The sequence below is a fragment of the Microplitis mediator genome, chromosome 1, assembly GCF_029852145.1.
Source record: "Microplitis mediator isolate UGA2020A chromosome 1, iyMicMedi2.1, whole genome shotgun sequence".
In the NCBI taxonomy this organism is placed as follows: Eukaryota; Metazoa; Arthropoda; class Insecta; order Hymenoptera; family Braconidae; genus Microplitis; species Microplitis mediator.
This window is the reverse complement of record NC_079969.1, coordinates 26,743,502-26,766,604: the sequence shown is the minus strand read 5'-3', so window position 1 is coordinate 26,766,604 and position 23,103 is coordinate 26,743,502. Positions and strand designations below refer to the sequence as shown.

Sequence of the window (23,103 nt, the reverse complement as noted above, 5' to 3'; positions counted from 1 at the left end):
GCATATTAACGATAAAAGGCTGTAATCATACGTCCCATACCGCGCGGTCTATATCCGCACGCGTGTAAAACGATATCGTATTATAAATTCGGATATAATTGTGTCGCGTGTTCTCTTACATCAATTAGTATCGTTTTAAAAAATACAATTATAATTATTTCGTGATAATAAATAAATTAAAAAACTATATTTATAATTTATAAATAAACAAAAAAATTTTTATCGTCTAGCATAATTTTGATCGGCCGTATTTCAAAAAATGGCAATAAAATTCGACCCCCTGTGAGGAGAGACGAGTCTCGAAAGATTTGGCGACAAGTCTGTGGACCAGCCAGCGGTAGAAAATAAAAGAAGTTTTTTTTCCAAAAACGCTGCATGTCTGATGATGTCGTGCGTGAAAGTGAAATTGACCGGATATCGTCGCGCCTATTTCGCTGTCGTGTTTTTGTTAACCTTAACTCGTAAATATCATCGAGCCGGCGTTAATTTTGTTATTTCTTTTCCTTTTTTTTTTTTTCATGTTTTGTTTACGGATTATGAGTGTATGCAAGTATGAGAGCGCGTCCTGCTGTTAGCACGTGCTGTGAAGAGACGCGAAGACGCGAAGAAGAATTCAAAAGTATACATAAAAATTTAAATAAAAAAGATCAAGAGCAGACTTTGTCTACCGCTAATCCAAGTGTGCTAATTACTGGATGCTAATTGTCCAAGAGGTCTTTTGTTCGAGAAAAACGAGAGTCGAGCCACAATTAACAGTAACAATATTTAAAAATTTAATATTCCAGGTTAATTTTTTTTTTTTACCCTTTCAAGGCTGACTCAATTTTAACTCTACAATTTTAGAACATTTTCCTTTTTGTAACCCATTAAAAAAATTAATTCTTAATTCATTAAACTAATTAATGTAATTAATCAAATTTTTGTCATAAATTTCAATAGTTGGAGACCCGCTTTAGCCAAAAATATTTTTTTTTTCTTTAAATTCCTCGATAGTAAAACCCGAAAAAAATTTATGTAGAAAATTTTTTTATCGAAATTAAGAAAAAAAAATTTTTCTTAGACTTTAAAATCTTAGTCTCGTTAAACTCGTGAACGCATCATCATCAATATCACGCATAAGCGGTATCTATCCCGAGAAAACGATACGGACTGATGATAAATGGTGTTTATGAGATCCGAAGACGTAAAAAAAATAAAATATAAAAATACCAAAAAAAGATGTATTTTATGAGAATTATTAATAGAGCAATCGCAAAAATGTGTACTGAGAAGTTGCGTTTGTTTTCGTTAACTGGAATGGGTGTGATATATTTTGTAATCAAAATGCGACCGAAAAAAATTTTTAAATTCTTCGCTAAACGCCCCGACACATGGAACCCGTTTCTCCCGTCTCCAGATGTCGAGACATAAATTCATCGCTAATTATAAAACCATTAGTGAGCAGAAAAATTTTTTTTGGAATATATGAAAAAAAAAAGTACTTGAAAGTTTCTCTGGGAAATCTAATTAAATTTCATAACTAATTATTTAACATTCGATTCCTCTGAGAAAACTAAAAAGTACAAACGAGAAGTCTGAGTCAGAGGAGTCAGCGAGAGTCTCAACGAGGCTATTCAGAAATTTTATCGGGCAATCGTTAACAAACTTTTAACGGGTTCGAGACATGGAAAAACGAATAGAACGAGAATCGACAAAATAATCTCTAAAATAAACTCTCATTGCTCTCAAATATCAAATATATATTATTACAAAGCTTCATTTAATTAACGATTCAAGATCCCGACTTCAATTGAATATAAAAAAAAAAAAAAAAAACAAATTTAAAAATTAGCGTCTGATTTTAGCCGATTCGTCTTATCTCGAACCAGCACGTGCGAGTCCTCGACTCGATGACCTTAAAAAAAAAAAATAATCAAAAGCCGATTTGCGGCGTCTCGTGTGCCGTAGGACCGAGACAACCGGAGCTTTGTCCGCCCAAAGTCCAAAGCGGTCCTTTATATACATTATATGTGTGCTTTTAAGATCTCGTATCATCTCAAACTGAACATCTTTGTCAAAAAAAAATCCCGTCTGAATGTCAAAGTCCATACGAAAATTCCCGCCGCGAGCCCGATTCTCAAAAATTTTCTCAGCAACTGATGAGGTTTTGTAAGTTGATAATTTTTGGCTCGTAAATGTACTTGATTATTATTTGGCTCGGGTCTCTCCAAGTCTATCGACTCATCAACGTGTGGACTACATGCCGACGAAACACCCCTGGGGGCACGGCAAGCGGTGCGTAACTAACCTCACGCACGCTTCGCACGCATTCAACGCGATCACTGGGCTCCATTCATAACATATATAACATATACACTGTATATATATATATACATATATATATAACTGCCCACTAAGTTACAAGCAATGAGAATATATGAGCCACCGAGGTCAATCTTCATTAGAATTCTTAATATAATCACCCAGAATTTATATACATTTTTGGTCATTATTAATAATTACTCTGCATGTTTTTGGTCATAAAAAATAGACTTGTTAAATTTTATTTCTCTAAACCCTTTCTACGCATTTTAGAATTTATGCCCAGTATTCGCTAGAGTCTTGTTTTTTGAAAAATTTAAATTTTATAATTTTTGACAATTTTGAATTTTGAGTCTCGATATTTTTAATAATAAAAAATATTCTTAATGGAATTTTTCAGAACAATTTTTTTATCTTATCTATACAAATGTAGGTTATTAAAAAAAATTATCAGAGCCTGATAATTTAACAAATTGATGAAAAAAAATAATAAATAAAAAATGATTTATTTTTCAATTTTTTTTTCGTTGTCAAAAAAAACTTGTGCCACAAATAGCACAACGCATAAGAAAAAAATAAAATTTGAATTTCAAAAATAAATTTAACGTAAAAAAAAAATAATCTAAAATTATTTTTAAGTATTTCCAGTATTTTAGCCAGCTCCTGGATTTTGTCAGTAATAGTTTACACTATTGGCGACTCGATGTTTAGATTTAAAACCGTTAAATTTCCGTTGCATCAGTCGCGCTTTAATTTTATCAACACCCGCATTATTTATAAAAACCCATTAAACCAACCTGCTTATGAAAATAATTATTAATAAATAATATTAATAATAAAACAATAATTTATAAATTACAAAATAATCAATAAATTGACTTGTACTTTGTCTTGACAATTTAATAACGAGGATATCTTGTAAAAAAATAAAAACATCGAGTAATGAGTGATGATGTTTTATAAAGGCATTAATGATAATGAATATGTCAAGAAAGCAATAATAATTAATGTTTAATGTTTAACGATAATATAACGGCTTGACATAGACTGATCGATGTCATAGGCCGGTTGTCATGTCGATAACCTCCTTCATTAAATCGCATTCTCACTCACATGAGTCGTATCATCTCCTGCGTTTATCTTTTCCACGAAATTTCTCGTATTTACCGATATTTCTCATGCTTATTTACCGTACATACATATATAAATATATAACTTAACAGACGGTTCAATGGCTTGGGACGAAAAAATTCACTATCGAATCTAAAGATTAAGATGAGGGCTGCGTTCATAGGGAAGCTGTGAGCTAAAGTCTAAAGTGTCTAATATTATACGGTATATATTCTATCAGAGTTAACTTTACTTATATATGTATACATATAGAGTAGAGAAATATGTACAAAGGCCAAGTAGTGTCACGTCGACGCACACGTCCCGCGAGAATATCAACCCTTTAGGTCGTGCATAATCCACGACTCCACAGAGACTAGGCGAAAATTAGAGGCCAGGTTATATTCAAAACCCTCTAACGTTTATCTTATATTATACATAACCTGTAGGTTAACAGAAAGGAAGGGAGCGAGGAGTTTGCTTACTCGTGTCTACTTCATCCGCGATGATTTACTAGAGAATTATCAGAACGAATCCAATAACGCGTACCGCTAAATTTGTCCCGCGGCAAATTAAGATCAAGGCGTCCCCGACGACGGCTATGGAGTATATAAGTATTCCAGTGCTCCCTGTTTGATCATATACTAGTACCAAAAGGGCTGGGTAATTACATTTTTATTTTTTTTTTACATTAACCTTTCGTTACTCGCGCTATGAGCGTGACGCCGCCTTTTTGACTAAAATTGCAATAAAAATTACTGTATGGGTATTTGTGACTTTATACTTAACCAATTCTCTTTTTGAAATCTATATTTTTGTTAAATATGATTATAATTGATAAATATACATTTTAAATATAAAAAAAGTATATTTATGTATTACAAGAATGTAAAAAAGCGGCACAGCGCTCATTATGCGAGTTAAATCGTCGATTCAATTTTTGTGACCACGTTGCCAAACTTACTGTTGTTACTGTGAGAAATTAGTAGTTTATCTATCGAGTGCGAGCGTCTTAGACTCGATTGTACTAGATAAATACATTAGTTTTTGTGACAGATATTTGAAATTTACTACATTTAGTGCCTATAAATGGCAGGTTATAAATCCGCGTTTATTAATTTGGTAAGATTGTTTTGAGTATTTATTGAAAATTAGAGAAAAGTCAGTAAGTGGACGAATTAAAATGATGATAAATTTTGTCACAAGATGGCTCGTTAAGTTACTTCTATATTTTTTGGTCGTTAGCTATCGCACATGTAACCAAAAAATATTTTTTGATCCGATGATGACGTCACTATTAGAACGATTAGGTATCTTTTTTACCAGCTGTATCTTATCTAATATTTTTAGCTGCCGGCTATAGGCGCTAAATGTCGTAGATTTCAAGTGTCTGTCACAAGAAATTTATTATAGCATTATAATTTGGCAACGTCGCATTTCCTTTAGCATGGGCGGCACAGTGCTCGCCGCGCGATGAAAATCGTCGGGCGAGTGGACGCGAGTAACGAAAGGTTAACAAGATAATTTTTTTTTCTATCTTCTGAGGAAAAACTGCGAGTGGAGTGAAAAAATATCTTATTCTATATAAATGTTGATAAAGTTATATATAAATTATTAGTGATATGTGTTGGTATATTATTAAGAAAAACATTTGTGAGTTGTTATGACAGTCAGCGGTAGACGATCTATCACTGAGATTTAGTCCCAGTGGAAAACGTGGACCAACTTATACAATATTTAAGGTTTTGTCCCTGGCGACCGCTGCCTGATATATCACCGCGCATTAATATATATTTGCGGGGGAGATAACGTCGCTCGTTCCGATCGTCTTTACGTACGAGAAAAAACTACACGGTCACCGAATTTTTTTTTTTTACCAAAGCCAAATTTCAGAGAACAAAAAAAAACTGTTAATTAGAAAACTTGAACTTGAATAATAAATTTTAATTAATTGACCTTGGCCTGAAATTCTCCGTCAGTAGGAAGCGATTGCTGACCACCCTAGTAGAAACGTTATCAAGTATCTGGCCAGTAACTGGCTAGTTTAACTAGACTTAAGCTAGGAACTGGCTAGTATAATATCCAGTAACTGTCTAGTAACTGGCCAGTTTTACTAGATAGCAAATAAAACATGGCGACTCTTGTTGATCTTGAGGTTATTGAGTTTAAATATTGATTTTATTACAATTAAAAATTATAATAATAACAACAACAACAACAACAACAACAACAACAACAACAACAACAACAACAACAACAACAACAACAACAACAACAACAACAACAACAACAACAACAACAATAATAATAATAATAATAATAATAATAATAATAATAATAATAATAATAATAATAATACACGGAAAAGTTATAAAATTTATTTATTAATTTATTATATTATATTTTTAAATATAAAACGAGAAACATTCATAACATAAAACAATAAAAATGATATTTATTTTTTTCAAATGATACACTGCATTTATTTAGAAATGTTTTTGCACACATTGGCAAATCTGGGATAACTCCTCGTAAAATTTTTAATAATTCGTCCAGATGACAATCTGGAGTATTTGTTTTGATTGCCCACAACCGTAATTCGTTTATTGTGTCGATTTTTTTAACTTCATCCATTTTTTAAAATATATTACCGATTATTTTTATTTTGAAAGACACAATTTTTATTTTTTGTTAATTATTTGTATTGTTTCTTGATGTTTACTAAATATTATTCAACTTACAGGTTAAAGTGAAAAAATAAACATACACATACACTAGTATAAGTAGAACATCAGTGTGACCAATGTTTACGATTCAGTTATAGGTGGCGCAACTTCCAGTTTTTACCTAGTTTCACTAGCCAGTTACTGGATAAGATTGCTGGCCAGTTACTAGATATGAACGCTAGCCAGATACTAGACTTAATCGAGTAAAAAATTGAACATTTCTACTAGGGCAGAACTATAAATTAAATAATTAAAAAAATGTTTTAATAAGCATGGTAATTATTTGTGATTGATAATAAATACTGCTGATAACTGCAGTAACTAATAGCGTAATAGTGTAAAATGCGAGTACAAGTTACGATAAAGCAACAACGTCAAGAGCAAGAACGTACGTCGCGATGCGATTGCGTTTTGAGGTTTTATGAATCATCAAAGAGATTTACCGGCGAGCTCGTTCCGCAACCCGACGGTAATTAAACCGTCGTATCAACCGCTTGTCGAGATATTCTGGACAGCGTCTATCGGGTCAGTGTCGTCGCCGATGTATTCCACACACACATGCACACATACGCACACACGGTACCCTTTGACTTTAATTCCTCTACTTTTTTTTATTTTAAAACTTCTCCGTGACTGATTTCCAACAGCCGAGGTTGTTCTTTCGCATTCATTATTTAAAAGTTCGCTTAATTTTTTCAAAATTCCCGGTTTTAAGGACTTTCATTCGCTACGCTAGAGTCAAATGATTACTAAATTTTGATGAAATTTATTTAGCACTTGAAAAAATTTTCAATTTATATTAAAAATATTACAATGATTTATCAATTTTATTAATGTATATCAAATATTTTTCAAGTACTTATTTGCAAATATCAGTAAATTTAAATTGATGACTGATTTGACTCAATTTTAACAGCTAAATAAATTTGGCAACAACGCCTCTCTCATCAGCTGGCAAACACGCCCTAGTCAAAAAATAGAACCTCGTTTGAACCTCTATAGTGCAACAACGGAAATAAGCGCAACATTGAGGTTCAAATAAGGTTCTAGAATACGTTTATTTGCAGCCGCAATTCGAGGTTGAAATTGAAGTTCATATTTTGACCCGGGCACATATACCCTGTAGAGTCTAAGTAATGTCATTTTGTTGACAAATTAAAGAATTCTTTTGGATTATGAATTAACTCATTATCAACTTTTTAGTAACGGAACTATCTAAGCTGACGATATATTTCATTCAACGTTATTAAAATTATTTTTTGGAGATTGTATACTTGTTTCTTACAGCTCTGATTATAACCTATGTAATATTTTGACACTTTCAATGTGTGTATATGTGGATGTGTAGCTTTCGGTGCAGTGCGCTGTTGCCAGTTTTCAATATGGTGGAAAGTTCATCTAAATTATTTTCAGTATCTCAGTTTAAAAAATTAATAATTAATTAAATCATTCGATAACACTAATTTTTTATAACAAATCTCTAAACTATATATTTCAAAGAATATTCCCGGGTCGAAAAAATGAACTTCGATTTTAACCTCGAATTGCGGCTGCAAATAAACGTATTCTAGAACCTCATTTGAACCTCTATGTTGCGCTTATTTCCATTTTTGCACTATAGAGGTTCAAACAAGGTTCTATTTTTCGACTAGGGTTTTAAAACAATATTTATTATGGTATCTATACTTAAATGATTTAAGTATAAAATTTAAAACAAAAAAAAAATCTGTTCTGCCATAAGACTGTATGTTAAAAATTTAATTTTCAATCGTTAATAACTTTTCAAAATGATCCATAACGAGCTTCCAAATTTATAGGAAAAATTGGTATATACTTGAACTTATCAAAACTAAAAAATAAAAATTTTGATCTACTATCAAGTCTCATGGATGAACGTCTTTAAATTAAAAAATATATTTTATATTTTTTTTTGTAACCTTCTATTCGACTGGCTTATTTCAGTCGCCTATAATAAATAGTTGTGAGTTAGTATTTTATTATTTAGTGGGGGAAAATGGGCAAAAGGGTCCGCGTGCTCGAGTTAATATAATTATACGATAGGGTAATAGTAAGATAATTTAAATAAATAATATACCTTTACGGACATAACCGCGAGTGGAGGACTAAAAAGTATATATATATAAATATATATATGGCTGACGGCAAAATAGGTATTTGTATTTGTATATTCGTGTTTAGTTGGTAGCCCGTCGCCGTATCAGCTTTAGAAGGATAGACGGACACTAGGTTTGTATGGACTTGGGCTATTAGAAATTTTGCTGTTGCTGTTGCTGTTGATGTGGACGAGTATTAGGTATACAAGACGATGATATCGCGAGTCACGAAATACAGGGTATAAGCCACGGTTTATAAACTCCCGTCTGCGATCCAATTAGATTGCGATGTCGACTACGAGAATGTAAATATGCAAATCATTATTATTTCTTTCTCTCCATTTCATTATGCTCGAAATACAGACCGGCACTTATTACTTTTCTCTGTGCAAATAAATATATTGCAGAGAATATAAGTTGAGAGATATATTAAAATTATGTGAATTTGTCGTGGATTAATTATAGAAGAAAAAAAAATTAGTAAATTTGCTGCACAGAAATTGTTGGTGGGTGTAAACGGCTTTCTTGGAATAGGTTTAAGAAAAATAAAAAAATAGTGTAATTGGCTCGCATACAAACGGGCGCTAATGGCGCGGATAGCTTTTGTTGTTTTTAATTAACCCTTTCTTTTAAGACGACCGGAGGGAATGGTAAACTGTTACGAAGGGGTTCTAGCCATCAGGTCCTTCCTCAGAGCCCTCGCAGCTCTTTTACTGGGTGTACCAAAGGTGGAAAGAGCGATCTGGACCCCATTCACGTCCCTTTGTCTCCCATGAGAGATGTAAATACGCGTTTTGAACTGCACCTCGGAGACAGACGAGCTTTTTATGCTCAAGGCACAATGAGCCTGTTGCAATTAAAGCTTTATCTAATTATTTCTTCTCACTGGACATGTATAATTGTTTATTTAAGATTTTTTTTTAATTTTTAAATTATAAAAAAATAATTACCAGTTAAATTTATGTCTAATAATTTTTAGATTTTTTCAAAAACGACAAATTATTAGAAAAAAAATATTTGAAAAAATTGCACTTATAGTTTTTTTAATTTTCTACATGTGCATATTTTTATTTTTTTTTTTTTTTAATTAACAAATTTTTGATTGATAAAAATAAATTTAAAATTCAAGTAAATAAAAAAGTAAAGACGCGGAGTTTTAAATAAGACGTAAAAATAATTTAACAAAGTCGGCACTTTGTCGTGGTCACAAAACTGTCAATCAACTATATACAATACAAGACGACACATTAATTAAAATTTATTTTATTGCTTTACGACCACATTGTGGTTTTCAAAAAAAAAAAACCAACCTTCCGACCTTTGGTTTTTTATTGGACACAAAAGACCACGGGTCATATATTCTTTATAGCAGGTATAGACACATTCAAATGGTGGATTTAAAAATTTACCTGCAGCAATCAAAGATTTATCCGAGTTTTTATTTAGTATCACGTACGGAAAATAAATAACCATTTTCCGGTCTGGTAAAATAACAGCAGGCGAAATGGACGTCCGTTTATTCGTAGGTGATGTATACGAAAAGTCTGAGACCGAGAGTAGCTAGACAAGTCACGTGTGAGGACTCGCTAAATTCCGGCGGTGATAAAATACTGCGGTAATAGTTGATACAAGTGCTGGCCAGAACGGGATACAAGAGTTAGTCTGATGGCTCTTGTATGTAGACTCTACATATATGTATAAATATATTGGTGTGCATTACAGCTAACATATGTTCATGAAAACATTTTCACGTCATTTATTCTGGAGCAGTGATTACGGTGAAAAATATGAGAGCAAGAGGATGATGATTATAAACAAGCCCACCCATATAGTTTGATCATCGCTGGGATTTATATTTATAAATATATATATGTATATATATACTGGGATTATTTAATTAACCTGAGTAATTACCGATTATTACACGGTGTGTCGGTACTCTGATCGCTGTGGTTTTGTTGGTAATTAATTACCGTTTTTATATATATATCTATTGAAAATACCCGCACTTTCAACTCACATTATTTATGTATCTATATTATTACATTACGTTTTATAGTTCTTTATGTCAATCACTACTGACTATTACTCATTTATCATACAATAAATATTAAAAAAAAAGCTATCAGTTTTTATATTAAGTACATCATTTAATTACAGTAAAGATGTAGTAAGAAATCGGTTTTTAAATAGGAGTAGAGAATTAATTTTTTTTTAATGAGTAATTTTATGCAATTTATGAACGAAGAAAAAGTAGAAATTTTGCCTGCAATAACACGTTTTTTTTTTTTGGAGTACACAGAAAAAGAGGATTTTTTGGCGCAAGAGTTTTTTTGTATCATAAATTGAACACAAAAATTGTCTTGGGACGAGAAAAAATTTATTGACTCAAAAAGTTTCTTCTTGCTTTGAGAAATTTTATTTTCGCCTTAAGAAAATTTCTGTTTTCAATTCATACTGCAAAAATTTTCTTGGGATGAGTAAAAAATTCTTGTGCCAAGAAATCCTTTTTTTCTGTGTAAAGAAAAATATTTTGAGAGCTTTTTTGAATTTTAATTACTAGGTTATGGTACGAGAAAAAAAATTGAAATTTTGGAGAAAATTTTTTTTTCTCCAAAGAAGTCGTTATCGGAAAAATATATAGTAAATATATAAATAGAATAAGAGTAAGTAAAAATTAAATAAATTCTCAGGGGACGTTATCACCCTCATGGCGACACCGTTTGTCATATACATCGACTTGGACATTTATTTAAGATGCCAGTTAATACAGACACTAGACTCGAGTGTAGATGAAGATAGATAACGGGGGTTAAAATCAGTGTGAGGTGGCAAAAAGATTTTCATTTTATTTTTTTCTTCATCAAATCTATCCTCTAGTGTCTCTCCCCCCGTTCTTTGGGATCGCAAGGTCCTGGAAGGGACAAATATCTTTTCTAGCGTCGAATCGATCTCCGGACAAACATTAATCTGTATCAGCCTTCTCATCAATGTTTAATCGTACTCGAGAAAATTGCGAAATAGTCAAGTACCGGCACCGGACCTCGTCTGTCCCGTCGCGCAAAAAAGATCATGTTCACTTTTGATTTCCGCTGGTCGGTAATTGATAAAAAAAAATTGGTCTGTAAGTTGACCCTGCGGGCCAGCCCCAAAACTTCCCGCTGTTTTCGAGCTCGTTGAGCTCGAAAACATTATTGTGAATACATTTTCGAGCTCTTTGAGCTCGCAAATACTTTTGTATGCCATTGTTTTGTAAAAAACCATTTTTTAGCATTTCTTCCTCTCACGATATCTCGCGAACGAATTAGCCGATTTTGATGGTTGAGGCGGCAATCGACGTGTTTTATCAAGTTCCAAAGCTGATCAAATTTTGAAATCGATTTATCGAGTTGTTTTTGAGAAATTTCGAAAAAACCAAAAAAAAAAATTTTTTTGAATTCTTTCGTCAACGGTTTCTCTTGAACGAATGAACCGATTTTGATGGTTAAGGTGGCATTCGACGCGGCTTATAGAGTTTTAGAGCTGATTAGATTTTAGAATCAATCCATCGAGCAAATTAAAAGTTATCCAAATAAAACGTTTTTGAAAAAATTTTATTTTTGAAATATCTCTGAACGCACCCTACCGATTAAGTTCAAATTTTTACGGCTTCAAGAAACCAATAACTTCTCGAATTTTTGAAAATTTACAATTTTCTTAGCGGGAAGTTAAAAAAGAGAAAAAAATTAAAAGAGTGATAGGATAATGACGGAAAAGCGTTAAACAGATTCAGCAGATTAAGAAGGGGAACAGACGCGTGGCGTCGTAAAGCGCCGCGGCGCCTCACTGTTTACAGCCCGGCCCACCAACCTCGCTGCGATATGTGCTTGCACGGATTCACGGTATTATGTTAGCAGTGTGTTAGCTTATATATCCACGTCTATTTTTAATCTGACGTCATTCTCATGCTGCTGGCTAAGCCGAGCTAAACCGCACCAGAACAGCTCTTTCAACGGTTTAAATTGCGGTTCGATTTAATGTCGTTCGAATTACGCGCTTCCTAAAAACTAAAACTACATATTGAGACCTCACGTTATTATTTTTGTAAAAAAAATTAATAACCGAAAATTGTCCAATTTACTTTTTTTTACAAACATCTATCTCGTGAAAAATTATATTCTATTTTTTTACTAAAAATTACATACCACAAAATTTACTTTTTTTTAAACAAAAATTTATCTGTTAAATTGAACAAAAATAACAGAGTTTCATTTTTTTCCTGATTACTTTTCAACGAATGGTCAATAAAAAATAAAAATAAAAATCTATTGACTTTCTACATAATTAAATAACGATCTATCGACCTATCAGAGAGACCGTCGAGCGCCACATAATCAATGCCGTCTTAAAAAGTTGTAAAGAATAAGTCTTAATAAAGTGACAAGATGAATCGACGCATTAGCAACGGAGGGACTTTCTTTGGTTCGAAGGGACTGAGTTTCACGAACAAGAGAAAATCATATCCCACCTACATCCACATAACCGCATTTATATGATATATCGTCATTAGCATTAGTTCCATATTAGAACAAATAGTCTTCGAAGAAAAAGTTTTAAAAACCCGGGCCTTTAATGCACCCCCTGTCGATTTAAAACCGTCGCCCGAGGTGCTCTTACTACTTACTGAGCCTCGGGAAAGCTCGGGCTCATTTTTTCCTCCACCACCCACCCATCACCCCGCCGTTTATTAGCTTAGGGAGTGAGGTTGTCACTTCGGTAACGCCTCTTCTGATTTATAAACCTCTAAAATATATAATAATAAATAATAAGATACCCGCTAGTATTTTTGTCTTCTCTACACCGAAATTCAACCCGTCGCCAGGGGTGTCGGCATTCAGACCAGCTGCCCTTTGTACAGATGGAGCTGCGCAGATGCTTTAGATTTTTAATCCATCAATCCTTAATTTTTTTATTAAACTCAATATCCCATTGCCTTGTAATTATTTTAATAAATATTCATTCATATTTTTTACCCAAAAAATCTATAGAATTTTTTTTTTAATTTTATCTACTGATTATAATTTATTAGATAGATAAATAAATACTGTGAATAATTTACGTATTATAAATTTATAATAAAAAAAAAAAAAAAATCATTAAGAACAGAGACTTCATCACTCATATGAACACTCTTAAGATCTCTCGAGGCTGAAAGCTGCACGACTGGACCCTGAGGCTGATTTTTCTTCTAAAGTAACTGGAGGAACGATAAATAAAATATCGAGGGATATAGACACGCTTCATCTACAAGCATATATATATATGTATGTATATGTATATATATATTTATATAAAATACAATATAGACATGCATGAGCGCGAGATGGCAAATGAAAAATGCCCAGACGATCAATGTAAATATATTCATGATGTGGGGTGTAACGGGTAGTCTCTTACTCATTCTCTCACTCTACTCACTCTCATCTATATGCTTCACATTTATCCGAGCTCACACAGACGTACGAGGGTGCCGTGATGGGGTTTCGCCCGTCAAGGACCCGATGCCAGTTGGACGGGACATAATTCATTCTTTGGCAGCTCATTACAATTTAAAAAAAAAATATATAAAACCCTATTGTCAGCGTTCACTCTCAATTCGGGCTCTGGCCAAATAAAAGCCTCTGATGATTCCGTATCTCGGTATCGTGCCCGAGTCGATGAAAATAAATAAACTTTTGACATGAGTGACATTTTAAGTAGCGTCAACTATAAATAAGTGCGTGGAGATAAGTAGCGAATCCTTCATTCGAGGACATGGGAGAACAAAAAAATATACGTCTATATATATGTGTATGTACTTATGTATGGATATAATAATCATGAGAGGGCCAAAGAAAAATCCCAGGAGACAACCCAGTAAAATTGATATGTATTCCATACCACAGTTGAAGTAGTGGTTCCAATCTATCGGGTCAAGCAGACGGAATTTTAAACGCGACTCCTCAATATTATCCCGCTTTTTTATTCTTTCACCTCCACTGGCTTACGAATTCAACACACAGTTGTGGTGAATTCTCGGCAACACACGAGTGCAGCGAATGTGATATTATACAATTTGAATCGACAATATATACACCTAGATCTTATTCGATCGGCTGTAAAACTTACGAGCGCATATAAAAAATAGAGGTCCAGGTCCAGGTTGCGCGGAGTTTAGTTTAAATGTATGACGGTGAATGGTGGATACATAAATATATATGAGGTATGGGGTATAATATAATAGTATAAAGTATAAAGCATACTTTAAGGACGGGCTGTAAGGGTCGAGGGGTGCGGGTGCCACTGGTCATCCGTAGAAAATTGAATTCCGTCCCCGAGGACTAGGATGAGCTATGCCGACATTTCGAAACAAAGACCTCTATTTTTTGTTAATTTATGGCGGGCAGGGCTGGAGATAATTTTGTGTAATTCAGTGGATATAGTGTAGTATAGTATTGAATTCTTACCGTGGAGGACCCAGCCGTGGTGACACTTGTCGCAGTAGCGGAGGTGACGCTTCCCGGGAGTGAACGAGTCGCAGGTGCAGCCGGTCAGCGTGCATCTGATGGACTGCAATAAGAAAAATTGTCAGTTTTATCGGATTGTATATATTATTTTATATATATCTTTATATATGTGTGCGATGCTGGGAGGCAGTAATGGGGTGTGGTCATCCTGAAAATTAGTGACCGGGGTTATAAGACCCAGAGGAAAACGGATTTTAAGGAACCGAATATCGCCCTCGTAAAATTGAAATTAACCCCTTGGGAATTCTAAGGAGATATTTCGTTTATTATCGCTTTACATATTTTGTTTTTATAGTATAAAATACCAGAGGGTGAAAATAGTGATTGGTGTCTTTGGTTGTGAACTACAAAAATAATAAATAGTTGGACAAATGTTCATCTGGAAATAAAATGAACAAAAAATATCTGACAAATTTTTTACCCAAAATTTATGAAATAATTTTTAACTTCCCGCTAAGAAAATTGAAAATTTTCAAAAATTCGGGAAGTTATTGGTTTCGGTCCGATTTACGAAAATCGAATTTTCATCAGATGTCGACGTTTTGAGGTCCTAGGAAGCTATTCTGACTAATTTCACGATGATGTCCGAGTGAATGTATGTATGTATGTATGTACGTACGTACGTATGTATATAAATACCTGTATCTTTTGAACGGATGAACCGATTTTGAACTTTAAGGTGTCATTCGACGCGGCTTGTCAATATCTTGAAGCTGAGAGAAATTTAGCTTGATCGGTAGGGCTCGTTCAGAGATATTCCAAAAATACAATTTTTTCAAAAATGTTTTTTTTGGATAACTTTTAATGTGCTCGATGGGATGATTCCAAAATCGACTGGGCTCTAAAGATTTATAAGCCGCGTCGAATGTCACCTCAACCATCAAAATCAGTTCATTCGTTCAAGAGAAACCGTTGTCGAAAGAATTAAAAAAAAAACTTTTTTTTTATTTTTTCTGAAATATCTCAAAAACGACTAGATAAATCGGATTCAAAATTTGATCAGCTTTAGAACTTGATAAAACACGTTGATTGCCACCTTAACCGTCTCAATCGGTCAATTCGTTTGAGAGATATCGTTGGAGAAAAAATGGTGAAAAACGTTTTTTTTCGAAAACAACAGCATACAAACGTATTTTGGAGCTCAAAGAGCTCGAAAATGTATTCACTATAATGTTTTCGAGGTTCTTGAACTCGAAAATAGCGGGAAGTTTTAGGGCTGGCCCGCAGGGTCAACTGATAGACCGATTTTTTAATTTGGAGTAACCTAAAAAATCAAAAATAAAAATTTCAGTTCTCTATATTATCAGAGCCTCCCTGATTAAACAACTGAATTCGAGCGAATTAAAAATTTTAATTCTGTTATATTCTGTCGAATTATGCAAAACGCAATTAAACTGAATTGAAAATTTGAATTTGAATTAAACAGAATAAAAGCGATTTAAAAATTTCAAATTCGTTTTAATTCAGTTTAATTCGGATTCAGAACCAGAAATTGGAGAATTACTTTCGAATTAAACCGAATAGAATTATTTAAACTCGTTTTAATTTTAACAAATTCTGGTTTTCATGCCGAATTAGACAGAATTCATTTTTAAGTTAGGTACCGAATTAACAGAATTTATCTGAATTAAATAGAATTAAAAATTCAATTCTGTTTAATTCGATCGAATTCAGTTGTTTAATCAGGGCTCCGATCCCAATAAAATTTATAAATCGATGGCTAATAAAGTTGATAAAAATAAAAAATAGTAAAACACGAATTATTAAGTAATAAATAATGATCCTCTTGTTTAAATAATTATGATTATAAAATCACACATAATTAATGAAACGGTCAGGGAAAATTTATGAAATCCAAAGAGTATAGAGTCGAGGTTTTGAATAACATTATCGTAAATATTTCAAGTAGTTTTCTCACACCGTTAAATTAATGTGCTAGAGCGGTCTATGCATACGCCCCAGTAAAATTAGACCTCGGCCTATCGGATCCGCATATTGAATTGATACAGGTGCAACAACAGCGAGGATCAACAAACACGAGCAGTAACAGCATCATCAATAGAAAATCTCGGAATACGTTACTAGTTTCGAGCCGCATGGTTCCACGGATTAGTCCTACGTGTGTACGTTCGTGTTTAATAAACGCCATTAATCTGCGCTGATGATGCTTGCTGGAGTCAGTGCACACTTCCAACACACACACAGATTTATACAGCACATATTGTATATATATGAGGGAGAAAGCTCACGTGCTCGTCGGGGCAAATTAATACGGGCGAAATTAAACCTCAAGTATAAAGCTCCGATCGTGTGTGGATGTACCGCGGGTGGACGATATCCAACGAGCGTACGGACGTACGAACAAGCTATTAATGAGCTACGGGATTTAGGTGCGCCATTGCCACACCCACGATCGAACTAATAATCGTTTGTAGTGTTCCAGGTCCACCGCATTATAAACCAGATACAAAATAATATCCCCAGCTCTACATATCATAAACTTCAACACTCAATCGTGTTATTATGTTTGATCCAGATAAATATATGCATAGATATATATACATACATTTATATTTATACATCTATAAACATTTAAATATATTTTTGTATCAAGACTCCGCGACTTGGGTGAACCCGAGGAGTACTGGCTGTTAAACACTCATATATATATATATTTGTATGCATATATGTATTGCTCTAAATATATTTAAGAATCCGCGGAATAAGTCAACACAGAATAAAGTAGTACTTAAACGTTAACGGCTTCGAGTGGCTTTAAAAAGGGGGAAAAAGTAAATTTTGAAATATATATATGTATATATGTGGATGGAAACGTTTAGCACATTGTCGCAACCACAATGGCAATTTGGGTGATGTATTTCGCCATTACGGGTCGGCTCTGGCGACGAGTTTAAATGTACTGGAATTAACTTGTCGCTATTTCAACATAACTGCTAAGCTACGTCTCTATATAAGTATTTTTTTTAATGCCTGTATGAGCGGGATTATTTTAACGGCTTGTTGTACGGCACGCGGCGTCGTTCTGCGGGTGAAAAACGAGGACGATAATAACGTGGGCACACGTTGAGCGGCGACGTGCATACACATATACATATATAGAAGAAATAACGTGTGATTCTTATATCATGTTGTCGGTGTTGTATATATTTATGTGGTATATGTGTTGTATGAAAGGGGGGACGTGAAAGTGGCGATAAATATATCTTGAGGCGACAAAATATCGCGGGTATATGTAATGTAAGAAAGGTTCCGGTGAGGGCTGTTGACGGACGACACCCGCAGGACCACTAAGTCATGGCTTACGTTAACCCGAGCCTTTATTTTTTTTATCGCCCGTGCGCTCGCTCTCGTGCGTTATGACGGACATCTACTCTTTCTTTCTCGCGCCTCGGATCTCGACGGCCGGTTGTAAGAGTAAGAGGCCGACGAAATAATATCGTTCTGGCGCCCCCGCGATTGTCTGACCCGTGTACCGTGAAATTCCCTGGCATGTAAAACGAGCATGCCCAAAAAAGTATACATCGTTAAATGGACCGAATTGCTCGCCATTGATTTCTGCGAAGGGAAAGTTTGGGCGAAATGGGAACTCGAAAATTTCAGATCTTTTTTTTTAAATTCTTTCAAACTGCAGTAGGGGAAACCGGGGTACGACCCCCCCCCCCCTCTAAGGCGGTAATTATTTTCTGTCGCTTTTGAACACTGGGTACAAGTTTTTGTTTTTTCAAAATTTTTTGGGGGGTCTGTCGTGCCCTCATACACAGAAAAAAAAATTCTCGACTGAAGGTAAATATTCTTGATTCAAAAAAATTTTTTTGGAGACCTAAATTTTCTCAGATAAAGTAGAAATTTCCGACTAAGACGAATTTTTTTAACCAAGACAAATTCTCTTGGCTCAAGAAAATCTTGACTTGGTTCCCGAAAACATTTGTCTTCAAAAATATTTTCTTGACTCAAGATAACTTTTTTTTTCTGTGTATAAAAGAAATGAAGACAAACTTGTTAGTGATAATAAAAAATGTATGAGTAAAAAAAGTAAACCCGTAATTCTAAATTATTTAGGTAAAATTTTGTTGAACTTGTCCGGTGGGAAATGACCGCTTTGGCGGAAGGAAAATTGCTTTTTCCCGCTTTCCTCTTATATAAATGTATGCTGAGGTTAATTTTTAGTGTCTTCCTTTCGTGCTGATGCCCGAGTCGTCCTGGTTGCGGTAAAAAAAAGTCAGTGGGAGAAAAAGTATAAAGTTTAAATCTTTTTAGGCTTCCGGGGTAACTAAGGGTTGAGACTTCCATGAGAATAAACACAATCCTGGATGATCCGAGAGATCGTCATCGCAAGACACGAGTGTATAAAGAAAATTTAAAATGAAATGAAAGTTTTTATGACGTTCACAGCGTGAGGGAGATTAAAGGCCTTTTTTTCACAGGGACCTAGATCAGTGGAATGAAAAATGTAATTTAATAAAAAAGGTATCGTTAGAATAGAAGTTTATTAATGTCTCGTGACTATTACGGTAAGTATATTACAGTAACTATAAGGAAGGAAGGAAGGGCGCGACGTCAATTTCCGATTGGGTCGTTGTCGACGACAGCAGATGAACCTCGATCCCTTCGTGTAAGATATATATATATGTCGATGTCTTATATATATACCGATAGTTTTTTATATTATTGTCTAGGCTGACTCTTCATCGTGTAATGGACACACCTTGCTCGGGTCGATTCGCGGCCGTTATTTCCACCCGTAATAGAGTAATGGGATGACTCGGGGGTGGTATTTATGAGAACTCGCTGTGAGGACTTGAGGGTGCAGGTGACTACACTGCTGATGTGGGAAATAGTAATGTATGGACGGTTTAAGTTTAGTTCAGGGAAAAGTTTACCAGGCGATTTACGTAACCCGCTGATGGCTTCTTAACACGGGACATTTTTTCTCGGTAAATATTTTAAATTATTCAAAAGAGTTTAGGCTGATTGGTATCACTTTTACCGTAAAATTTATTTTTATGAGTCATTGGCAGCATTTTTTTAAAATTATTTAATAAAAACTTTATTAACGACTATTGGAAATTAAAAAAAAATAATAAAATGAATAATGAATTTGTTTTATTTAAAAAAAGTTTACGGATAATAATAAATTTAAGTGAATTATAAATTTAAAAAATTATTGGAAGAAACTCAACAGACGAAGGGGGCGTGGATATGTATAAAAAGGAATACGATAAAGATAATAAAAGGACGGTTGAGAGTGAGAGTCCGAGAGAGAGAAAGAGGGTGAAATCGCTCGATGTGTGATATATCGGGTCGTAAAAAATCCAACGGAATAAAATATCTCTGCAGGATCTCGGGTGAAAGGTCGCGGTCGCCGAAAGGCCCTCCACTTCTCCGCGGGCCTCGGATCGAGACTCGGTGGGTGGAGAAAATACGCGCCAGTCGGACTCGAGAACAAGATGATGTGAGAGCAGCCGGAATATATAAGAATCTACCGAATACGAGTACGAAACAAGAGTAGCCATCCAACCAGCACCAGCACACTGTACCTAGAAAGAGCCCCGGCGGGAACAAGTGCGAACATTGTTAACGAGTCGCGTATTTCATGCCCACTCATTGTTTAAAAAACAACTCTCTGAGCGTTGCCGGGCAACCCCCGCCGGAGCTGAAAAAACCCAAAGGGATTTTTTGCCTCTTAAATGTTATCCGGAATAAACAAAGACTGAAAAATTGATTGAAAAAAATTGAGTTAAATTTCAAAGGAACTCGCGAGCTAACAGTCGACGTATATGTCTGCGTATTTATATATAATGGCCGTAGCATTCTACTGGCATTCTCAAAGGATGTTGCGATGCAGCAAAAAATAAAAAGTACCAGCAGCAGTCTGCAGGAAAAATGAAAAAATAAAAAAAGTAAATGAAAAATCCTGGAGGAAAAAGTCGCTTTATAACATGCCTCTCTCCATTTATTTTACACGAGTGCTTCCGGATATTTCAGGCACGCGGGGGTCCGGTCAGAAGGTTCAGTTCATGAAGGCTCTCTACAAGGGTTGGCATGCTCTCTATCCTCTATCTTCTGTCTTCTTTTTTCTCTTTTCTCTGTACAGTGTACTCTGTACGCTGGTGTGCCGCTCAACGTCCATGTCCATGTCCAAGTCCACGTCCGCGGCAATGGACGCGCACCGAGAAAACACTCGACGAGGGTAGTGGAGTATAGAAAAGTGGTAGTAGCGTATAACAGTGGAACGGGAAAAGGGTTTGGTAGGTGCAGCCAAGCAAAAATCCATTCGGTTACGTTCGCTTGGTTTTTTTTTATCCTCAACTTGTATTTCACCATCGACAGCATCTAATTTTAAATTTACTCCTGACTCCTGACTCCCGACTCCTGATTGATATAAAAAAATTCTCGCCACTCAATTAAAATATTTTTTTTCACAAATTATTTTAAAAATTTAAAAATTATTTCCCTCACTTTGAATCTAAAAGTCAATGAAAAATAAACGTTTATTTGAATGGTAAAAAAAAGTATGCTAATGAATGATAAATAATAAGTTAAATAAATACTTGAAAGAAGTATAAAGAAGTCAAAGGGTTAAAGTAATCGACACTGTTAAAAAAGCAAATTTTATGATAGAGAAGCAGCAACTGCGGGTGAGGATGAGAAGCAAAAGTTGTAGGAGAAGGAAGAGGTGGGAAGAGGGTTGAGAGAAGCTGCTGCCTCCTGCACACTCTGGCCCCGGGGGCGGCGTATTGATCCAGAGGCGGCGGTCATCCGGCCGCTAATTAAATGCCAATCGTCGAGCCTCTACCTCTGACTCCTCCGTCTCTTGCTCTTGGTCTCATAGCTTCATCCCCCGAACTCGAGCCTCCGCCATCCGAGTCCCGAGTGCTCTCGCTCCTATCACGGCTCTTCTGTACAGTAGCAACCCCCATCGACTTGCCGTCGTCGTCGCGATTCTCATTCCACTTTTACCAGCTCGTGCCTCGTTATTAAGCCCGCGTTGTTTCATTCCATACTCCTGTATTAAATTGCGCCGGTATGCGACGACGCTTCGTCATGTGTATCGTGTGTGTATCAACCTCTCTCTTCTACTGTTGCTATTATCATTATTATTATTGTTATCGCTATTGTTGTGATAGCTGTTGCTGTTACCATGGACCCAGTGAATTTCAAAAATTTTTTACGACCAAATAATGTATGAAAGTATGTACATTCTGAGGATTTTTGTTCATGAATCCTATTAATTGCGACCGTGTTTCAATTTTATTCCCTGATAAAATTTTACACGTATCTATTTAAATATTTTACCTGGGATGATAATGGAATACATTCTCTGTTTATTTTAATTAGATTACGCATGTTAGTAATTATTATGGAAAAATAAAAAATAAATCGTTACTTTAATCAAATAACGTTAACGAGTTAACTTTTATCTTGCATATAATTGATTTACAGAGATGGGTAATTAATAGATCTATCAAGTTAACTTTTGGAGCGTGAATGACGTCCAGTCCATCAGGTCTCTGGACCAGACACAAAAGCACGATAGACGTCTTGATTGACTTCCCATGGGACTTAACTTTGGGAAGACAGTGTACTTAAAGTTGATCCCTTAGTCCACAAAATCTACCCATAAGTTAATCGAACGTGACTAGTTTACCAGCTTTTTTCTTTCAAATAAAAATCAATATTGTCCAAAATAATTATTTACCGAAAGCTCATCGTTTATTATTTTTAAAGATGACTTGATAGTAAATATTATCTGTGATAATGATAAATACACTGTAAAAAATCACCGGAGTAAGTCCAAACGGTGTAGGTGTTAAAATCGGCGGTGTTAAATTTCAACACCGAAAGCGGTGTGAAAATAACGCCGCTACCGGTGTAAATATTCTGTACCGGTGTTAAAAAAAATTGCCGGTGTTAAAATAACACCGCCGACGGTGTAAATATTCTTTACCGGTGTTAAAATATTTTACTTTGTGAATATTTTTACTTACTCGATCACTATACTTGTAAACAAATGATATTTTTTATTAATTTTCATAAAGAACTGACATTTTTGGTGTTTTATAATCTTTAAAATTAATACTCCAAGCGGACGCAGTTTACCCTGCTTTTACACCGGTATTACTCCGCTTTTACACCGGTTACCCCGCTTCTACACCGATATTACTCCGTTTTTACACCGTTAACCCCGCTTTTACACCGGTTACCCCGCCTTTACACCGATTTTACTCCGTTTTTACACCGTTAACCCCATTTTTACACCGATAACCCCTCTTTTCCACCGCTAAC

The 23,103-nt window shown here is 34.8% G+C and overlaps 1 protein-coding gene across 2 annotated transcripts in view; it reads right to left on the bottom strand.

The window, feature by feature from the left end:
* The window catches only part of LOC130665941 (uncharacterized), a 137,279-nt gene that overhangs the window by 78,929 nt on the left and 35,247 nt on the right, over positions 1-23,103 (bottom strand). For both annotated transcript variants that reach the window (XM_057466573.1, XM_057466577.1), the window contains exon 3: positions 14,737-14,839. In XM_057466573.1, the coding sequence (XP_057322556.1) occupies positions 14,737-14,839 (103 nt within the window). The remainder of the gene's footprint in view (positions 1-14,736; positions 14,840-23,103) is intronic.